At 51.1% G+C, this 20,887-nt stretch overlaps 10 protein-coding genes across 10 annotated transcripts; 5 read left to right on the top strand and 5 right to left on the bottom strand.

Annotated features, from left to right (window-relative positions):
• An13g00700 (hypothetical protein [truncated ORF]) lies at positions 1-352 on the top strand (the record flags this gene model as incomplete). Its single annotated transcript, XM_059743795.1, has 2 exons — positions 1-133; positions 222-352. Coding segments are annotated over 2 exons (264 nt in total), but the record flags the coding sequence as incomplete, so codon positions are not given.
• A 677-nt stretch (positions 353-1,029) lies between these two features.
• An13g00690 (uncharacterized protein) lies at positions 1,030-2,998 on the top strand (the record flags this gene model as incomplete). The annotated part of the gene is made up of 5 exons (XM_001396172.3): positions 1,030-1,160; positions 1,223-2,035; positions 2,090-2,290; positions 2,346-2,790; positions 2,918-2,998. The coding sequence occupies 5 exons, from the start codon at positions 1,030-1,032 to the stop codon at positions 2,996-2,998; spliced, it is 1,671 nt and encodes a 556-aa protein (XP_001396209.3).
• Positions 2,999-3,237: 239 nt separating this feature from the next.
• On the bottom strand, positions 3,238-5,274 carry An13g00680 (uncharacterized protein; the record flags this gene model as incomplete). Its single annotated transcript, XM_001396171.3, has 3 exons — positions 3,238-3,867; positions 3,937-5,132; positions 5,262-5,274. The coding sequence occupies 3 exons, from the start codon at positions 5,272-5,274 to the stop codon at positions 3,238-3,240; spliced, it is 1,839 nt and encodes a 612-aa protein (XP_001396208.1).
• Positions 5,275-6,098: 824 nt separating this feature from the next.
• Positions 6,099-6,611, top strand: An13g00670 (uncharacterized protein; the record flags this gene model as incomplete). The annotated part of the gene is made up of 2 exons (XM_001396170.3): positions 6,099-6,101; positions 6,207-6,611. The coding sequence occupies 2 exons, from the start codon at positions 6,099-6,101 to the stop codon at positions 6,609-6,611; spliced, it is 408 nt and encodes a 135-aa protein (XP_001396207.1).
• A 945-nt stretch (positions 6,612-7,556) lies between these two features.
• An13g00660 (uncharacterized protein) lies at positions 7,557-8,948 on the top strand (the record flags this gene model as incomplete). The annotated part of the gene is made up of 1 exon (XM_001396169.1): positions 7,557-8,948. One exon carries the CDS (start codon positions 7,557-7,559, stop codon positions 8,946-8,948), a length of 1,392 nt encoding a protein of 463 aa, XP_001396206.1.
• Positions 8,949-10,038: 1,090 nt separating this feature from the next.
• Positions 10,039-11,968, bottom strand: An13g00650 (uncharacterized protein; the record flags this gene model as incomplete). The annotated part of the gene is made up of 3 exons (XM_059743793.1): positions 10,039-10,617; positions 10,674-11,385; positions 11,415-11,968. 3 exons carry the CDS (start codon positions 11,966-11,968, stop codon positions 10,039-10,041), a joined length of 1,845 nt encoding a protein of 614 aa, XP_059602026.1.
• A 536-nt stretch (positions 11,969-12,504) lies between these two features.
• An13g00640 (uncharacterized protein) lies at positions 12,505-13,557 on the bottom strand (the record flags this gene model as incomplete). The annotated part of the gene is made up of 1 exon (XM_001396167.3): positions 12,505-13,557. The coding sequence occupies one exon, from the start codon at positions 13,555-13,557 to the stop codon at positions 12,505-12,507; it is 1,053 nt and encodes a 350-aa protein (XP_001396204.1).
• Positions 13,558-15,173: 1,616 nt separating this feature from the next.
• An13g00630 (uncharacterized protein) lies at positions 15,174-15,423 on the bottom strand (the record flags this gene model as incomplete). Its single annotated transcript, XM_059743792.1, has 2 exons — positions 15,174-15,308; positions 15,358-15,423. 2 exons carry the CDS (start codon positions 15,421-15,423, stop codon positions 15,174-15,176), a joined length of 201 nt encoding a protein of 66 aa, XP_059602025.1.
• A 2,144-nt stretch (positions 15,424-17,567) lies between these two features.
• On the bottom strand, positions 17,568-19,470 carry An13g00620 (uncharacterized protein; the record flags this gene model as incomplete). Its single annotated transcript, XM_059743791.1, has 3 exons — positions 17,568-18,217; positions 18,277-19,224; positions 19,362-19,470. The coding sequence occupies 3 exons, from the start codon at positions 19,468-19,470 to the stop codon at positions 17,568-17,570; spliced, it is 1,707 nt and encodes a 568-aa protein (XP_059602024.1).
• Positions 19,471-19,760: 290 nt separating this feature from the next.
• An13g00610 (uncharacterized protein) lies at positions 19,761-20,851 on the top strand (the record flags this gene model as incomplete). The annotated part of the gene is made up of 3 exons (XM_001396164.1): positions 19,761-19,780; positions 19,849-20,326; positions 20,384-20,851. The coding sequence occupies 3 exons, from the start codon at positions 19,761-19,763 to the stop codon at positions 20,849-20,851; spliced, it is 966 nt and encodes a 321-aa protein (XP_001396201.1).
• Positions 20,852-20,887: the final 36 nt, after the last annotated feature.

The following is a 20,887-nucleotide window of genomic DNA, read 5'->3' as shown; positions in this document are numbered from 1 at the left end:
ACACCTCCCTTCCAGCGAGGGACCCAGCACGAAGGCGAAAAAGGGAAGTTCATGGAGATGGTGAAGCCGCAAGAATCGCAAGCATCCCCACGGGTCTGGATGGACATGCCTAATTGGGACAAGTGGGGCGGCGGTAAGTCTGGGACTGCGGCTTCAAGATCTCAAGGATTGCCAATCTGCCATGGATTGACAGTCTGATAGCCGCCGTGCATTGGTCATAGAATTCCCCTTGCGGTCTTCCTCCTCCGTTTCGGGGTCCGAGGAACGCGAGGATAAGCGTTGCAAAGCAGCTCGATTGCCGAGAGACGTAATATGGGTCTTTCATCCCATCAACATATCTGTTTCCGTATAGTGGCATCCAGCAGATCGGAGTAGACGATAATCTCTCTCTCCCCCTTCCCCTTCCCGCCGATAACGGCTGTCCATTTTCTTATCTTTGTAGCCACATGCTTGCTAGATAAACGAGCACGATTGTCAGTACTCGAATGTCATACTCGATCATCATCTCTCCTTTGCTATTCTTCAATAACTCACCCGGAGATCTTCATCAGCAAAGGAATAACTATCGAAAAGCGGGGAATTCTTCTCCATCCCTCGATAAATACTGCCAAGTCAGAGCGTATCTCCTTCCCTATCTGGTTTAGCGTCGACATTTCCCCGGCCTTCTTGGAGGCTCATCCTTCGTCTCTCTTTCTGTCCTTCAACAATTTCCATTCGGTCTGCTTCAAGCAAGGTACAATTGTTTGGTGACTCGGACTAACGGTCAGCCGGCTTATTTCCTGAAAGGTGCGACTGCCAGTCTATTGGCTGGTGTTTCTCCAGGGTCCATCTACTACCTAATATCCGGCTGGTGCACGTTGCCGGAATATACATCTATGCCGGCTTCACCTAACCAGAATCAATACTAGTTCCACGTACTAAAGAGAACAAACCAACAGCGGTCGTTTCATATAACTCTAGATAGCCTAGAATAACTATCGTTCGTTACAAATCTGCTCCTAACCCATGACAGTATCCAATACTGCAATCATGGTGCAACAACCCTCTTCGGCTCAGACCCCGACGAGGCGGAGATGCAGACGAGAAGGCGCCAAGTGGACACGGTCTGGCTGCTTGACATGCAAGCGTCGTCGGAAGCGGTGTGATGAAGCGAAACCCTGGTATGATGGAGTCCGTCCCTGGTACTAGGTTACACTAGGCACTAACTGCTTGATTACAATAGCTGTCATAGCTGCGCCAGATTGGGCTTGAAATGTGAGGGTTATGGCTCAATGTGGGCAGAGCCTTTAGATCCATCGGCAAATGTCTTCAATCAGTTCAGAGCACCAAAACGGCGCAGAGTTAGCACAGCATCTTCTTCAACGAGTTTCTCGCGTGGCCCGGAAGAAGAGCTCTGGCTGTACCCGAGCTCCCCAGTATCGAGCAGTCTATCAACAGCGCCAACAACTCCGGCTGATTCTGACAACAACAGTCTATACTCTTGGAATAATGAAGACAATGAATATGGAGACATGCAGGTTACAATACCTAACATTGACGCCTGCGATACACTCACCGTCGCTCCACCCATACCAAGTAGGTACTTTAGTCATCTGTCGCATCATGATACGCACTATCTCCAGTATCACACCGAGCTGGGCTCCAAGCTACTAGCCAACCTTGAGAGTATCGACAATCCTCTTCGATCGTTTCTTATACCTCGAGCCCTGTCATCGCCTCTTCTGATGAAGGCCCTGTGTGCGGTATCTGCAACGCATTTTGCAAATCGGTCCCGGGACAAACAGGAGGCCCAAACAGCCGCGACAGACTACTACGTTCGAACACTGAGTGGGCTGCAGTTGACAATTGCTAAATATTCACCGCGGAGTCTTCCCGATGAGGCCATTCTAGCAGTGGCCATGCTTTGCAAGTACGAGATCGTACGCGGAAGTGTTCAGCAGTGGACCGTGCATCTGAACGCCCTGCAAGAGCTCATAATGGCTCGGGGTGGAGTTGATGCTCTCAACGATGACATGAGAGAATTCTTAAGCGGCTTGTAAGACCTTCTCTACAACCAAGCCGCCTTGAACGAGAGCTAACCCCACCATAGCTACGTCTACGCCTATAACATGGCTAGAATTAACAACCGCAAACACATCAACTATGACCTTAACATTGGCAACGTCAAAATCTCCAAGCTCGACATCTACATCGGCTACGCAGAAGACCTCATCAAGATCTGTGCCCGAATAGCCGACCTCCCCACACTGTCCGAAGACCCTGTAGCTTTGGACCTAGAAGTCCACTCGATGTAAGTAAACCCTCAACAACATACACAACCAAAGCTAACAAACAACCACACGCAGAGACACATCCCTCCGCGACTGGGCCCCCACCAACACCACATACATCATCCCACGAGGCATAACTGAATCAAACCTCGTCCGTCTCCGCATGGTAGCCAACTGCTTCCGCGACGCCGCATACCTCTATCTTCATTCTACCCTGGAGAGACTGAACCAGGGAATGGCGTCACCGCCATCATTACCACTTGCTACTCCGTTACCATTGGCACTACAAGCGTCATCCAAATTAGTACCGGCGCCATCACCATCCATCTCCCTCCCCCGATCAACCGCACTACACCAACTTCTAAGCAGAATCAGGGCTTTCCCACTCGACGAACACTGTGAATACTCTGCCCTTACATTCCCACTCTTCATCGCCGGCTGCGAGAGCAGGGATCCTGCAGACCAGGAGCTCATTATACAGTCATTGAGTAAGTTAGAGGCGAACTTTGGCATCGGGAATGTAAGAAGAGCAAAGGAGATGTTGAGTATCCTGTGGGCTGGAGAAGGGGATGTGCATTGGTTGGACATGTTGGAGCGGTTACAGTGGGATTTGATTCTCGCTTAGATACTATAGATACTAAATATAGACATTTAATGAATTTGATGTTGACCACCGAGTAACCAGCCTTGAAAGTCGTCAACTAACGCACACTATTCCGAGCATTTAGCCTTCAAGTTCGATCTTCTCTTGGGTAAACAAGGGTATCTCCATTTCGTCAAGGCGTTAAACCGCACAGAATAAGAATATAAGCTAGAAAAGGAAGTACCCAAAAACACCCATCCGCCTGACGCAAAATAAAAGCCCGAAATAATTAATAAGAAGTCCGCTCTGAATAAAGAAAATGCCATTCTCTTGAGATGCCACCAATCGCAGTGTGCTTCACCTCCTGCTCCATGACTCAGTAGCTCAGCTCAATCCCATATTGACCTCATCACCTAACCCCATCTCTCGCTCGGCTCGTTCAGTACCCCCCGTGGCGCGAGTGCCCCAGCGGTCCAGACGATCCTGAGCAAGAGACATCTCTTTCTCCCTGATACTTCCCTCACGGCCGAAGCTGCTGCTGTGACTGGCGCTGCCTCCCGAGTGATTGGACATCTTCCGGGCGTGCGGAATACTGATGGGTCGGGTTGCAGTTGCGGTGGACTTCCCAGTTGGCGTGTAGCTGCCGGTAGGGGTGGCGGACTTTAATTTTCCGAGATCTACGGAGGAGTTATTCGTGGACGTTGGTGGAGCAGAGGAGATGCTGCTGGCTTTGTCGCTTACACTCTTCGTACTCCCAAACCAACGTCGTTTGCGGGACTTGGATGAGGTCGATGGGGCGAGACTTTCTGCGTCGGCGTCGACCGTCGATGAGATTTCTTTTTCATGGGCGTTAGCTGCCTTTTCCTGCTCCAATGATTGAGCGATCCCCGATTTAGTCTCCACTGAGGTGCTCTCGCCCGCTGACGGAATCTCAACTAGTTCGGCGTCACGACACCACTTCCGACGACGGGTGTATCGATCCCAACCATCCTGGCCACGACGACCGTCATTCCACTGTTCCCATGCTGTTAGCAACCCTGGCACCTGGACATTTGTCAGAAAATGGGAAACAATGTGTCCCACCTTATTGTCATAGTAGACCCAGCCTCCGCCATCGGCTTTGGCATCCGACTTTCCTGACTCGTCGGCCCCTTCAATACGCCAGTCACTCCCTTCGACCCAGCGCCACTGAGCATTGCCGTTTGCGACACCGGGTAACTCGAATTCCTCCTTCGACGGGACGTGGTTCAAATGCTCGTCTGTCCAAGCAGCTCGCTCGGAAGGGAACAGAGAGTACGTCCAGCCGATCCCAAGCCAACGACGTTGGTTTTCAGAGATGACAAAGGTGAATCTTACACCGGAAGAGTCTCCTCGACGTCTTGTCGCAATGCTCATTGCATGGCCCTGGCTCTGCATTAACAGCGACTGCGCCTTATCAACAGTAGAAGAGAAGGATAGCCCCGTAATTATAGAGCATATCCGGCGGATTGTTAACGATCGCCAAAGAATGACACGAGATACTCTTGCCGGGCGAGAGTGATAGGTGAGAATGATGGTGCCGAGTGTCATGATGACTCGGCGAGTGGTGATCAGATACAACGGCGGAAGAGTCAAGGCGATCCAGATTGGGGTCACGAAGAGGATTCGAAAGAATAATGTCGTAAGAGCTGGTCGGGTAGTGGCAGAAGTCGCCGTCCTCTGCGTGGATAAGAAGTCGGTAAATTCAACGAGTGGCTCCAGGAGAATATTGCAACGTGTGGTAAATGTCCGTAGCGTCTCGACTATTTCGTCCAACGTTTCATGCCGATGAGGAAATGTCTCCGAAGCAGCCCTCTGATGGCCTTGCTTCTCACTCAAGTGAGCCCTCGACGACAGCGGGGAGTAGCGTCTCCAGTACATGCCCAGAATAAGGCTAATGACCACGAGGAGTGGCCCGGTCCAAGTAACGATCACGTCGCCATAGAGAACCAGCGTCCAGAATCCCGCTACCAGCAGGAAGCTCTGCCAACCGTCTCCGGTCGTCCATGTGAGCAATCCAACGAGCTTGTTCAAGGGGAGAATAAACGGATGCGAGTAGGCCAATGCCCGGGTGATCTGAGGGGGCGTGGCCACCAGTAGCGGCGATTTGCGATGCACGATGATGCTGGAGCGCTGTCTCGATGTCACGGACGAGCCTGAGATGGTGGTGGGGGAGAAAGCAGCGACCGTCGGAGGCTGAGAGTCAGCATGGTCCTGCGTGGATGATGATGGGGCCATGGAATCTATCCACGGAATATCTTCTGTCGCGACATTAGTATTCGGGGCGGTAGTGGGATGAGAGCGGCTCGTCCACGTGGACCAGGTATTCGAAGGATGTAAGAAGTGGAGAGTTGTCAGAGTCAGAAAGTGCATTTGTTTGTATCACCTACCGAGAGCTGCCATCCAACAACAGAGACGTCATATGCATCCAAGGTCATTGCGGGCGGTGAGACGCGGAGAAGAGAGAGGAGAAGGAAAAGGGCGAGAGACACACAATAAATGCTGGTCGGGCCCAACGAAAGATGGGGGACCAAAAGTTAGAGACAAGGTCTCTGGAGGCCGATCATCTGCGGGGATGGAAGGGGGGAATAGCCAGAGATCCGCGGGTGCAGCTGAGAATTGAAGCTTTTCGTCTGCTGCTCGGAACATGTGACAGCCTGCCTGGACCGGATAATACCATACCATACTAGAATTTACACAGTACACAATGTGGGAACTTGAAGTGACAGGCGGGTATGGATACCGTCAGTGACAGTCACATTCGTATAGATGCGATGCATCGAGTAAAGGACCAGAGGAGAGACACACAGGGAAACCCTGCAAATAACAGATCATCATTTGATTTTATTGAATAATCTACAGAGGTACAGCAGCTGAAGTATCAAGTAGGGGATAGATGCTTTCTTTTTGACGGTCAAACATCGCAACCCCGTCATCATCAGTCCAATAGTTAGTCTACTAAATTAGTAGTCAGTACATCCAATCCAGGAACCAATCCGGGGTCGCCTCAGGCCGCGGCGGTACGGCAAAACGGACTAAAGCGCTGCCGAATTTTTCCCTCTCCGTCTGTTTCCATCGCCATCGAATCCGCTTTCCGCTCCCTTCTTGATCCAGCCAGGGACTCCCTCCACTACTCCCCGGTCACATCATTTCTTTTGTTCGCCGTCGCTCCTGGAGCTTTGATTAATTTTTGAAAGTCCGTTCATCGGCTGTCAACTCCAGTCATCATGGTATGTGGACATCCTTCCACTCATGAAGCCAATATGATGCCTTCTCCATCCCGATCGGCACCATTTGCTCAGATATACTAACCATGCTCCCTTCTCACCCAACAGGCTCATCGTATCGTCACTCAAGTCGTCGTCACGGGCGCCCGTGTCTTCGGCAAGGCCTTCGCCGAGGCCTACAAGCAAGCCCAAGCCTCCTCCAAGTACGCCGCGCAGACGGGCAAGAAGGTCGGCGCCAGCATGTCTTCCGGATTGACTCTCGACGAGGCCTGCAAGATTCTCAACGTTAAGCCGCCGCAAAACGGCGAGGCCAACCTGGAGCAAGTGATGGAGCGTTTCAAGAAGCTGTTCGACCTCAACGATCCCCAGAAAGGTGGTAGTTTCTACCTACAAAGCAAGATTCTTCGGGCCCGGGAAAGGTTAGAGATGGAGATTCGACAGGCCGAGCGCAAGGTCGCCGAGGAGAAGGAACTGCGCGAAGGCTGGAAGCCCAAGGTATATAAGGACCGGTGAATGCGTCCCTTTCTGCCTATAGCACCCAGCTCAACTTCTTCAGGAATGATTGATTGCTCTCGGGCTGCCATCTGGGAGATCTTGCGTTTCGATCGATTTAAGCTTGGCTCTCATCAACAGGGTCGAAGCAGTTGCGCCGGCCATTGGAAGCCCCTTTTAAAGATCCCCTCGACCTCCTGTTTTTCTCCCTCTCGGTTTTCGCGGCATAGCATGGCGTTTTGGTGATTCCAACTTGCAGCTTGGAAAGAGTTTAGATTCCTATATTCTATACGGTGGCTTGCATCTCGTCAAGGCAGATGAACTCGGTTTGAGTGAAGGGCATATGGCATATCGGATTCCAGGCTGAGTCGACAGACAGTCTGGTGTTTGTTGCGCCTTCGCCGGGCCATTCTCCGTCCTGACTGAGAGTATATGTGTATATTATTCGAAAGACGAAGGGCCTACGAGCCTGGCAGAGCACAAGGATGATCCCATCTTTGTGTTCTTTTCCTTTTCCTGTTCTTAATGATCCCTTCTCCCCTCTTGTGTCCTGTTCAGAGGATTGATACCTGTACTTTAGTACCCTCCACGAATTGCGTGGAAGGTCATGATTCCGCTGAGAATTGTGTACAAATGTTAGCATTGTCAACGTCAATCTTGAGAAGTAATCTTTCCATCTTTTAATGATCATAAAGTAATGCTCATCGTCAGCCATCATGGCGCCATCGCGGAGCGGAATCGCCCCAGCGGGGAATATTGCCCGGAAGAGATTCTTATCTCCGCCGCAGTTTTTCTTTCCCCTCCTTTTGTCCTTTTATTATTTCCCCTCGCCATCCTCTCTTTTCCTCTGTCTCTTTTACTTTTCTCACCCCTCTTCCTCCCATTCCTTATTGTAAATACTCTCCCTCCTACTATTCATCATCAGCCCTACAAAACAGAAACACAGACAGAAGAAAAGAACCAACAATGCCCCGGCCCTCCACCCCCCTCTCAGCGGCCCTCCCGCCACTGATAATGGGCACCGCAACCTTCAACAACCAATACAACCACGACCCCTTCGCCCTCCCCACCACCGAACTGGTCCAGCGCGCCTTCACCTCCGGCATCCGCGCCTTCGACACATCCCCCTACTACGGTCCCGCCGAAGAACTCCTCGGCCGCGCCCTAGCCACCGACTACGTCCGCACCCACCACCCCCGCTCATCCTACCACATCCTCACCAAAGTCGGCCGCATCGCTTCCTCCTCCTTTGACTATTCCCCTGCCTGGGTGCGCCAAAGCGTCCGTCGCAGTCTCCAGCGCCTACACACCGACTACCTAGACGTCGTCTACTGCCACGACGTCGAGTTCGTTTCCCGCCAGGAAGCCCTAACCGCTATCCGTGAATTGCGTCGCATCCGCGATACCGAGGGAACCATCAAGTATGTCGGCATCTCGGGGTTCCCCATTGACGTGTTGGCGGAGATAGCGGAGCTGGTCCTCCGCGAGACCGGCGAGCCGTTAGATATCGTGCAGTCGTATGCGAATTACACGCTGCAGAACACGAGACTCTTGTCGCGGGGATTGCCGAGGTTCGTGAGTGCTGGTGTGGACGTTGTTACGAATGCGTCGCCGTTGGGGATGGGTCTGTTGCGGAGACAGGGCGTGCCGATTGGAAGTATGGGTGATTTCCATCCCGCACCGGATGGATTGCGGAATAAGATCCGGGAGGTGTCGGAGTGGGTCGATGGCCAGGGGGAGAAGTTGGAGGTTGTGGCTATCCGATTTGCGTTGGAGAGTTGGTTGCGCGAGGGAAAGCAGGTTGGCGCGTTGGGTGCGCCGCTGGTTAGGGTTGGGGATGCTGATCCGGGATTTATCTCCGTGGCTGGTATGGGCACCGGGGAAAGACTAGGAGTTAGTGTGATGGGCGTGAGCAACTTCGAAGAGCTCGATGAGACGCTGCGTGTTTGGCATAGCATCGTGGATGGATTGGAGATCAAGGACGACGATGATGACGTTGAACCGAAGTCCTCGGAACTGCAACCCCCGTCCGCTGTGCCTTCTGCCGCACAGGCGCCTGCTATCCTGACCCCCTCGGAAGGGATCATTACCGATCGTGCCTGGTCGAAAGACAGACGTGGTCGCATCTCGTCTCTGGCTCAACATATCCGGACAATTCTGGGCCCAGAGTGGGCAGATTATGCCTGGGACAGCCCGTCTCCGGATTTCGTCAATTCATTGTCTGCTGAACATCTGGCTGCCAGAGACAAGGATGATGCTGCTGCTGCTAGTGATGAGCCCATGATTACGCCGCCTTTGGAGGCAGTTGATGCCGATGAAAAGATACCCACTGGTGCAGCGCCTGATGTTGCGCTGTAATCACTGAAGATACTGTTATTCTGTTTTTCGTTCTAATTGTTTTGGGGCTTTGATTGATGACGACTTATGCATATGCACCGTTAAGACTTGACTATATTTGCTCCAATGCTTCTTTCATCCTCTTACTCACTGCATAGATATGCCCGTCAATGAACAAAACTAGACCGCATATGAATCCTGCAATATCATCTTCACGTGTACATGATGTTTATGGTCTTGATGCGACTCCAGCACACATGCATAGAATAGACCAGCTACCTGCCTTCCTTGCAATACAAAAGCCGAATCTCCACATCCCACCAAATCCACCCAAACTCCACAACAATTCCCGATTCTCTCTCTCTTCCTCTCCAAGCGATCGCATATAGCGCCCCCTTGATGAGAAGGATACGGGAAAAGGGAGGGAAGTAGGTATAGGTTGCAAATTCACAAGAGACGCGAGATCTCCGTGAACGTACGGTACCAATTCGATTCATGCTTCTAATTTCAATCAATATTTGCAATTCTGCTGCTGTTGCTGCTGCTTTTGCTACTAGCGTAGCCAAGTCATGGAAGGAAGTCTGTCTGGGTCTGTTGGCCGATGACTGATCGATATCAAGCCGTTTGTGTGTATACTCACATCTGGCCTGAAGATCATCACAGAAATCTATAAAGCCTGTAACAGACGTGTGTGTGCGTTAGCGACATGACTGTTAACCAATGGATTGTGGCAGCAGGTAATGTGAAAACCAACCCAGCTTTGACAAAGAATGGATATCAATCACAGCTTCTATTGCGCTTGTTAGTTAGATGTCTTCATAGCAGTCCATCACGTGCACATAGCCCACAGTGTCGTCCACATTCAGCATTTCTCCGATATCCCGAATGAACAGCAACACCCAATGTAAACCATGCTCCCAGATATCTTTTTAGCCAAAAAAAAAGGAGGGTATCAGAGGCTCAAAGGCGGACAAGAAATCAGAAAGACAGAGAAATTATCCCAGGGTATAATACAGAAAATGTGCCCACTGGTAACCCAAGACGAAAGAAAAAACTGTACAAGTCTTAAGTCGACTTCTTCGAAGAAGCCCCTAGCTCTGGCTGGGAGGTACTACATCCCCTTCTCTCGCATCAAAAGGTCTCTGTCCATATCTGATTGCGACTTGTAGCCGCCTAGACTGATAGCCTGCTCATTGCTGATCGAATAGGGAATGGATGGTATGTCGGGACGCAAGCGCTTGAGACGAGCCGAACGTTCCCGTGCAGCTTGTTGCTTTTTCTGTAGCTTGGTCATCTTATCCTTCTGCGACTTTGGTGCAGCAGGAGGGGGATTAGGAGGGAGCGGTGGAGCCGCATCAGCCGGAGGAGAGTCGGGAGGAGGCGGCGGAGGAGTGGAAGCCCGACGGTACCGGGCAAATCTTTCGTCGGTGTCAAAGACCTGCTTGAGCTGCCACCGTTGCTCGGTGTACTCTTCATAGTTTGCAGCAATGATGGCTTCCAGAATGCTGGCCTGCGTCTGGCCTGCTGTGGCTGTGGATATCATGCGCTCCTTGAGACGTTGATAGGCTTCTGAGAAGGCTCTGAAAATCAACGCAATTTCCCGTGTTCCACCAGAGACATCATTGTCGGCATTGTTGGGGTCCTCAATCGACAGACGGGGACTGTTGTTGAAAGAAAGCTTGTAGACTCTCTGCACAGGAAATCCGTTAGTCGATACGCACACAAACTGTCATTGAGATAGCTTACCTTATTGAAGTAGCCCGGTGGGTTGAAGCGTATTCCAACGGAATCGTAATCAAAACCGTTACCGTAAAACTCGAAGAAATCCATCAAAACGCTGCCCAAATTTGGCGTCCCATGGCCATGCGGCAGGTGCTGCAAAAGACTTGTGACGAGGCAAGTGATGGAAAACCCTCCCAAGCCGCCAGTTGGGACTTCATTGAGGCCTCGAAGAAGCAAGAATTGCTTAATGACAGACACGATAACAGGCATCGCAGGATACTCAGCCTTCCACTGCTGGAAGGTTTCGTTGGCCACTAGCCCACTGTCGTTGTCGAAGGACAAGTCCACTCTCAGACCGGTCAATTTATCCACGAACTTCAGAATAGGTACTCGGGCATGTGCGATCGTCTCGATAGAATTGGGCACCGCTATGTTCAGGTTCTTCAGGAATGCAGAGAATGCGTAGATCTGGCCTTTCCGTTCACCAAATGTCTTGATACCGTTGCGCATGAAGTTTGTGGAGAGCAGAACAAGGTCAATATCGGCGGTGGGTAGGTATAGACCCGAGGCAAAGGAGCCAAATGGCCGAAGCTGCACCCCATAGTACCTGCTCTGGAATGCAGCCTGTAGCCTCGCCACCAAGTCCTCTCGCACGATTTGTTCATAGCGCACCGGTTTGACCCAGTGGTAAAAGCTCAGAATCTCATTGTGCAGCCTGCTTTGGTCAGAATGACATCTCCTTATTCACCATAGATTAACACGCACCTTGCGCCCACATGCAGACTGGGAGCCATGCTACTTGCCCACGGTGTTGCATTTTCCGATGAACGGGCTCTCCACTCGTCAATAATTGAGCCATCATCATAGTATTTGCTCAACGGCTTCCCAGTCTTCTTAGAGACACCCTTGATCTCATCATCGTATGTCCTCTTTCTGCTTCCAAACGCCGAGTCTTTACCCTCTAGCTGGCGCCTAGGACCGGTTGGCGCTCCTTCGGGCGCGTTTCCACCGCCTTCATCTTCATCAACCAAGCCACTTAGCGAGATAAAGTCCTCGTTGGTCTTCACCGCATCTTCCTGTGTGGGTTGTGCCGCGGTTGCAGCAATGCGGGCCTTGCGAATCAATTTGACGACGTCCACTCTCTTCGACTGGGTCTCGTCCGGAGGAGGCAAGACAGTATAGGGGTCGGGATTGGACCATTTGGGGGCAGGTGGTGGTGGTGCTGGAGCAGCCGTCGCGGTGCCGCTATTGTTGGGATCGACCGCACGCTTTTTGCGCGGGTGGGCTGCTTCATCCTCATCCTCCGAAGAGACGTCCATATCAGCTTCCTCGCTATCGCTAAGGTTCGCAACAGGAGCGAACTTCAGGGCTGGTTTCGAGTCTGCAGCGCCGGAGGGAAGTAGCTGTTCTGGGGTCGTCTCTCGCTTAGATCTCAAAAGCGGCCGTTCGGACGTTCCAGGGCGCGCATAGCGGAAGGTGAACTCATGTCGGGGATGGTGTCCAGACCGTCGGTCATTTCCCCGGAACTCGAAAGCCGGCGGCATGACGGGGGAAGGGAAAGAACGAGAAGCAAAAAAATAAATAGGATCAGAAAAGGGAAAATAAGTTGCAGCGACAACACAGGCTGAGATGCGATCAACCCACAACGACGCGCCTGGCGGATCTTTTTTTCAACGGCGGCGGCGGAATGAAAGTCTTGGGCTGCGTTGGGAAAGCGGTGAGGATAACCCTCCATCCCACTTTTCCTTATCTCCGCCGGCCCATTAAACAGCTATAGTTACTACAACCAGATAAACTAGATGAATATACGGTTAACGTATGGAATGGCAAGCATGGTTCAAAACTACTGTGCATCCTAATTTCCGTCCCCAAATATCTTCAGCCCATTTTGCAGCTGTTGGATCAACGCCTGATCTGCTGCCATCTCCGCAAAACTTACTCTTTGCGTGACCCATTTCAACCACCCACTGGCCCTAGAACCCTCTTCTGCTCGAAGGAGGCCAACACTCACGTCTATCAGCAGTGGCCTTTCGTCATCGTGCCAGAAGATGGATGCACCGCAGCGACTGCAGAACTCGCGGTAAACGCCTGGAGAACTCTTGTACTGCCGCATCGTACCGGTGCCAAATGCCAGTGGCGCCTTACGGGTGTTGTAGAGATTCGATAAAGGAACAAACGCCCATGGCTGAATGGGGAAACCACTGGCTAGACGACAGGATGGACAGGCGCAGGTACCCGCCAAATACTTAGTATTTTCATCCTGCAGCCACCACTTCACGTCTTGTGGATTGCTTGAGGAGCTTGAATGATACGGTGCGAGCAGATCGGACCACGGTGACGTTGGCTTAGTGGATGAAGAATCGGGCCGCGTGATATAAAATTCAACGCCCCCGCAATGACAACGGGCAAGTAGCTCGTCAGAATCCCGGGACGAGAGCTCGAGTCCGACCTCGGTATGGCTTGCTTGGTTGCTCGGAACAGTGCGTAGCCAACATGCTGGAGCAGATTCTTCTGGCTGTCCAGAGAGAAAGGGCGTCAGGCCACCATCACGCGTCTCGGCAGCCCGCCAATGCCGTATAGAATTAGTCGGGGGTAGTCTCCCCACCAGCAGTCCGGCTGCGACAAAAAATTGCCCTGTGTTTTTGGCGTGGGCAAAGACATGAGCGCCACAAGTCTTACAAAAGTAGCGGCTTATGCAATCAGCTTCCTGGTACACCTGGAGGCTGTCAAGGATCTCTGGCTCAGCCTGCAGGGTGTAGTATGTAGAGCACAGCATTCCGGTGACCGTGCGACAGGCGGTGCAATGACAGAAGTTGAGTGCCGAATGGTTGGCGGACTGCTTCAGCTCGACTTCCTGTGCCACATCTCCACACAGGCAAGAAATTGGTGTCACCTTGTCCCCCTGCATGTTCAACGGTCGGCCAATAGCTGTAAAAGTAGTTGAATTTATCTCACTGTAGAGTGCTTGATCGAGTTCAGCTGCAGGTCATTCACTATCTGGGTCACAATATAATGTTAGCTGGGAGAGAAAGCAAGAGTAAAAACAATGATGTAGTAATCCATGCATCTGCCCTGCTGCATCAAGCATAGAAAAGAGCTTACGACCAACCTGCAGCAACAGGATAGATGGTATCCAGTCAGGAAGATGGCTGGCGGTGGTGACTGGAGACGACGTGCAGAAATGTGCTCAAGTTCAGACCCGCTAAGACCCTCGCAACTATAAATACCCCGCTCTCTCTTTCTTCCCGTCTCCCAAATCACTGCCACCACCCTGACCACTTTTTCTTTCCATCTTCGAGAAAAAGAAGACTTTTGTCCTTTGACACCCAAATCCAGAAGACTCTTCTACTTCTTTAAAACCAGTCATCATGGGTAAGTGTTTTGCTTAGTCCCCTTGAAGCATCCTTGTTTGTTTACTAGTGCGGGGTATGGATGGATGGGACTTTGAATCTGTTTGATGTTTGCTTCGACTCGTCATCTGTGCCCTGGCAAATCCTCTTGCTCATATAACTTCATAATATTTTGTTATCAACTGGGTATACAAGGTTGCTAACGTCGCTCACCCACAGGTAACGACCACGGTTGCAGCTGCGGCGCCTCTTGCCAGTGCCCCGCCGGCCAGTGCCAGTGCCCCGTACGTTTCCATATTTCTCAACTACTTGTTGAAGACTATACTGATAGCTCTTTGTTTTTATCATACAGAAATAAACTTATCGCTTTAAAGGGCCATATGAATAGAATCGGAGGACGACCTGCTTGTACCTATCTGATCTAGATCTCATGGAGTAGTAATAGAAGATGCTACGCTGATTGTTCCATACCTTGTTCCCTCATACTATGACATGCCTAGACAGCCAAATTACCGTAGACCATACAAAAGAGGCATGTGATAAACCACGAACTTGCTGGTGGTCATAGCATGCATGCAGTATGTCCTGCTGACCCCCCTTCATGGCCCGGTTCTCTAAAGTCTATCGTACATGATATACCAGGCAAACTAGTAGTCTTCAAGCTAGCTCAAAAATAGTTACTAGAAGGATGGATGAATGGTCACTCGATGCTAGACATACACAATTTCAAAACAACCTAAATCCATAGCAATGAATGCATATTTTCAGATCTAGTAGAGATCGACCTATAAAATCAGTTGACATATAATTAGGAAAATATTACTTTGTGCCCCGACCTCCGGCTACTGCATGAATCTACGCTATCACCAGCAATACCCAAATGAAGCAAGTTAAATAAATAAACAAAGCGAAACAAATAGAATGAATAAGAAATATATACGTTTGAACACTCAAGACATCTCAATGTGAGTAGTAAAGAACCAAAAGTCATAACCTCATCTCTCCCATACATAGCATGCAGCCAATCTCCCTACACCGATGACCTTGATCCCACTCCCCTAAAATCAACAGTCGCATCGAGCCAAAGAAGCCGTAACAATAGCGAGCAAGACATCTGCACTTGACATCTTCTGTTTTTTTCTTTGCTTTTCTGTAATATTTCAACGATAGCAAACTATGCGAGGCGTGGCGAGGCGAGAATGACAGGAAAGGACGTCGTTGTTGTCATAGTAAAAATTGTATTGCAATGGGTTGATTTGCTTAGTGCTATAGTAGTTGAACCGTCGTTAGTCTCCTTTGGACACCCATACTATCCTCTCATAGCTATGGTGCCATATAGTATTTGGCGGGGTACACACCTTGCAGTTAGAGCAAGAGCAGGAGTTGCAGCTGCCAGAGCAGCACTTGCACTCGCAGGGGGCCATGGTGGTAGATGGGGTGTATAGTAGTATGTATGTATATACTATGAAAGTATTCGAGGTAAGGGAAAGTATCTTTTTGCAGTGAACAGAACAGCAGTGAATGAGCAAGAATAAGAATGAGGGAGGATGTGGGAACCAGGAGGGTATTTATATGCTCTTCTTGAGGGGAAAGAAATAATATTCTGTACGACTGTTTGCTTTGCCTTTTGCCCCTCCTCCACCGATCCCATCCATCCCTGGAATGATATTCTGCCAGGTGACGGATTGGGGACTATCACTTTTGAGTTGTAGTGGATACACGATGGGTACTTGCTGTGTCCCACAGTAGTAGTACTAGTAGTGTTGTACTCCATATATGGTACTGCAGGTCGAGGTGGATTAGTGCTATAGATGACTGGGTCCAAGTCTACTTTGCTGCTGCAGCGAGGCGTGGGAGAACATGGTTTGGTAGTAGTTACTGGTTTTAGGGACTTTAGTTTGAAGTATATACTTTGTACCCTGGCTTGTATTTTCTGGTGCTTTTTATTTGTTCGTTCTTGTACTTGCTAAGTAGTGATAGTGTGTGTTGCGGGCATGGATGATTGCCATTCATGCCATTTCTCAATGATTATCGAAGGTAGATTGATGAAACAGGCCACTGCGTTAGTTTGCCAGTGCAAAGAATGGGATACCCTGGTCTTCCTAACTGCCCGCCGGTTATTTTCTTCTGTCTTGATTCCGGAAGTGCCCTGGCTTGAAACCTTCCTGGGCGTGTAGACGGATGATGGTTGGCCTTCCCATGGCAAGGTGGGGGGGTTTGGGAAGGGAAGCAGACCAACAACCAATCGGTCAATAATAAGGAGTGGTTCTGCGACTAAGATGCTGGGAAGCTATCATGCCACGTTGAAGCAGGAGAAGGAGGAGAAGGTGGGTGTGGTGGAGGTGGAGTAAAAAGGCAAGGCAAAGTGAGGCAGCAAGTCGGAGATGTTGGAGGGGTTTGCTTTGCTTTGCTTTGCTGGGTGAACGACCCGTATCGGTAAGATTATATTCCACTTCCTCTTTGACAGCCTTTTTACACATCTAATTGATTGTTTGTGGTGACTGTTACTACATGTAGAAGATGTAGATAGAATTGGGGAGTGTCTTGTGTAAAATATTCATGCTGGTGGTGATAATGATGGCAAGTAACCCCCTCTATCCACAGAACTACTAAATTTTCCTATTACTGTACATGCCCTGCTGCTTCCAGGACGATCATGGTATGATTCTGCCTCGTATCTAAGCTTCCCTGCTAACTTCCTCCAAAGCGAAGCCTTGCTCCATTTACCTCTTTCAGCTTTGGGGAAGGAATCTCCTCTCCTCCTCTCCCCCACCAGGTGTTTCAAAACCCTCGATGGTGGCAGGCACCGGAAGGAGTGGAACCCTGAACCCAGCACTGCCTGAGAAGCCAAACTTAGTAGATGGTATCCCCAGCCGCGAAAGCCGCGCTAATCAGAGAAATGGGTGTACTTGTGTAAGCCAGAATAACATAAGGGGAGAAGAAGGTTCGTTCGCAGTCATCACCAACTAATCAGCAGCCCCGCGGGCGGGGTATACTTGGATACCTTACAGTGGACCAGGGTCACTCTCAGAGAGGAATGCCATAGAAAGAACACCCAAACTACCAACCAACCAACCTCCTATTATTATTCCATCTGCTTATCATTGCCTGGTTGTTATGGGATTTGTAGATTTGTTAATAGCCGGGGCGAGCCAACCAAGTGAGTTGCTTGCAGCATCGTCTGATCGGTTTCGAGGGTGGTGGGGTTGCTACACCAAGTATTTAACTGCGTCTACTGTATGTAGGGTTGGGATTGCAGGATGGAAGATCCCACCTGGTCAGACGGACCTTTCTGAACCTGTCTGCTGCGTCAAAAGGACAGCACTCACTGGTCGGCTACATTAGGGAATGGGAGCCCGGGATTCTGATAAGCAACAGAAGCTACTCCGATGCCACCCGCTAATCAGCAGTTCTGCTAGTTGGCAGCTGCCTAGTCAATACTAAGGCCATTAGGTCAGTAGCTCATGATTGCTGTCAGAACAACAGATGCTGTGTATGCAATTCAAATAAGCAAAACCTATAGACTTGTAGCGCTCTGATATAACCCTAAATATGGTCCCATCACTGCTCACAGCTCATCCTTGCGGTTCGGGGCAGTTGCGCCCTCATCGCCTCCGGGACACACGGCCGGCGACGTGACATGCATCGAGTACACGCACTTCTCGTCTTCGGCCACCTTCAGGATCGCATCCTCTTCGCCGCATGTCAGGATGACCGTCGTCGAGCGGGCCGGTCCATTCCAGCAGCCTTGTCCGTTGGCGTACTGAAGAGTGACCCTGTCTTCGGGGACAATCTCGCCCGCCTCGTTGAGCACATCAACACTGACCGACCCAATGCCGGTGTACTTGCCCATGCGTGTGGATCCGCCGCCCTTCTTTGGAATCTGTTTTGTCTGGTCCAGGAAGCAGTGCTCATACGTGTACTCACCCGAGTCCTTGGAGATGCAAACGCCCTTGAGGGCACGGAAGATGGATCCGACACCATAGTCCGTCTCAAGATCGGACTTGTGATCCTTCAGCTGCTTCTGCTTGTCTCCAAGCTCCTTCTCTGCTGACTTCACGGCTTCTCGGGCTTCTGACACAACCTTGGATTCGGACGTAGAAGTCTCGGCCGCCTTGGGTAGAATTCCGTTATCTTCCAAGAGACCTCTGACGAAGAGCACCTTGCCTTCGATAAACTCGACCAAAGAAGGCGGAAGGTAGGCTGCCAGCTGGTAGACTAAATCTGATGTTAGCGCGGGAACATCGATAACCCTCACTCTGAAATGATTTACATACCAAGACCAGCCTCACACCCATCCTCTTCATTCTCCCACTGTTCCCAGTTGATGCCCGCCTTCTCATCATCGGGCTTAGCAATTTCATCCAAATCACGGTCCTGAGCGTTGTTCACGGCGCCCTCAAGGGTGCCCTTGGCGGCGTAGTCTTCCCAGCTGCGCACAGCGCGCTTAACGCCCTCATCGTTGAAGTTAGGGTTGTATTCCACCTTGAACTTAGACAGAATCTCTTCGAGCTCCTTCACACGGGCACGGGTATCATCACGCTCCTTGCGGACGTCCATCAGGGCGTTTCGAAGCTCCTCAACCCGGCTCTTAGCCAACCCAGCAAGCACATTAACCTTGCCCGCCGTCTTGCCCTTCACGACCTTGCTCGCCTCCTGCTGCTCCACCTCCTCCAGCTCCGCCTGAAGATCATTGACCTTCAGCTCCTGGGCCTGAATTTCAACTTCCAGACGCTTGATATTGTCCTCGACCTCCTTCTGCTGTCTACCAGCCTCCACAAGCAGATCCTTCTTCTTCTTCAAAGCCGCAGTCATGGACTTCTGTCTCTTCTCCTCCTTCTTCCGCCATTCCTTGCCGATCTCCTTGCACTTGTCTTCACACTTGGTGCCGCCAGGGCGGGCCCACTCGTCACTGCCGTCGCAGCAGAGCTCATAGTCACAGATGCCGTCATTGACCCGCTGGAAGGGGACGTAGCCGGGCTTGTGGCCCTTGTTCTTGCAGTAGAAACCCGGCAGGGCGGATGTCAGCTCGAGATCGTCGCTGCCGGGGCGCTCACCCGGTGTTAGGGCGGAGTTGCGAGACAGGAAGGCACAGGCAGATGTGCCAGGCTCATCACTGCCATCCGGACAGTCACAGTAATCATCGTTCACGGCGGAGAAGGGGATCTGGATGGCTGGGTGGGAGATGCACGTGAAGGTGGTGGTATCCTTGTAGAACTTGGCGACTGCCAACCATTAGACGAAACCAGTTAGCATGACCAATGCCGACAAAAAAACAAGATTATGGCGAGGATGCAAGTTGGAATAGAATGGTTGCGTGTAGCACCGCCTCAGCCTAAGTAGGTATATAAGTGGCACTTACATTCGGGACCTACACCCCGGGGACGAGAGGAGGCATCACCCGCCGCAGCCACGACGGTCGAGCAAGCAGCTATGCTCACCAAGAAGAGCGATCCCTGAGGAAGTATCATGGTGGCAGTGGCAGCATTGAGCTCCCTGACCAATGCTGTGTAGGGGCACTAGAGAACAAACTAACAAGAGCAAGACAAAAAAGCAATCAATTCATCAATCAATCCACCATCAGGAATGCGGAGAGAGCTTCTGGCCAGCTGGTGATAATCGCCCGCCCATTCTGGGGCTCGCTGACTCAGCTCCTTATCGGCCTGCCGCTGTTTCTGTAAATGAGTGGCGAGCGCGCAATAAGTCGAACTTCCCTTCTACTACTTTTCAGTTACCATTTTCTCGTTTTTCCAGCGACAACATGGGTAATGATGGTGGCAGGTATGCTCAACAAGCCTCTTACACCCCCAGTCTATCAAAAAGCACAAACTAATCACCCGCATCACCAGTATCCCAACCCGTCGCGAGCTCGTCCGCGAAGCGGCCCGCAACCCCAGCACAGCGCAAGTAAAAGAGGCGCAGCGTGAACAACAAGAACACTCGTGGACGACATGTCCGATATCGCACAACCAATTGATGCGACCCATTGTCTCCGACAGCGTCGGGAATCTCTACAACAAAGATGCCATTCTCAGATTCCTTCTTCCCGGCGACGAAGCCGACGGCATCAGCTCCAAGGCCGATTGCGAAGAGATCCTCTGTGGACGGGTCAAGGGACTCCGGGACGTCGTGGAGCTCAAGTTTGAAGTCGACACAGAGCGCGAAGCCCATCCCGCGAATGGAAAGCAGGACAAGCGTGAGGGGTGGATCTGTCCCGTCACGGCGAAGCAGTTGGGTCCGAATGTAAAGTCGGTTTATTTGGTGCCGTGCGGTCATGTTTTCTCGGAGGAGGCAATCCGCCAACTTAAGGGAGATAAGTGTTTGCAGGTATGTTATCTCAGCCCATACGTTTTTGGTCTTCATGTTGGTGCTAATGAGATCTAGTGCGACGAGCCATACACCCCCGACAACGTGATTCCCATCCTTCCCACAAAAGAAGCCGACAAACAGCAGCTCATTGAGCGTGGACATAAGCTTGCAGAACAAGGTCTCACGCACTCTTTGAAAAAGGCCCCCGGCTCGAAGAAGCGCAAGAAGAACGCCGCGAATGGTGATGCGGCGGATGCGGGCAAGGAACCAAAGCCCACGGAAAAATCTACGAGTGCGACTGCCAGTCGGAGCAACACATCTACACCCACACCGGGTGGCTCGAGTGGTATCAAGAATGCTGCTACTGCATTGCTGACGGCGCGGGTGCTGGAGGAGGAAAACGAGAAGAAAAAGCGGCGGAAGATGCTGGGGACTAGTGACAATATTAGCAGTCTCTTCACAAAGGAGACTAAGGATGGCCATGCCAAGAATACGGATTTCATGACGAGAGGATATAGTCTTCCTGCGGCGGCTAGGAAGTAGTTGTTGAGTTTCATGGTGTTTGCCTTGTACAGTTTC

The sequence above is a fragment of the Aspergillus niger genome (genome assembly GCF_000002855.4).
Source record: "Aspergillus niger supercontig An13".
Lineage (NCBI taxonomy): Eukaryota > Fungi > Ascomycota > Eurotiomycetes > Eurotiales > Aspergillaceae > Aspergillus > Aspergillus niger.
This window is presented reverse-complemented; position numbering and strand designations above follow the sequence as displayed.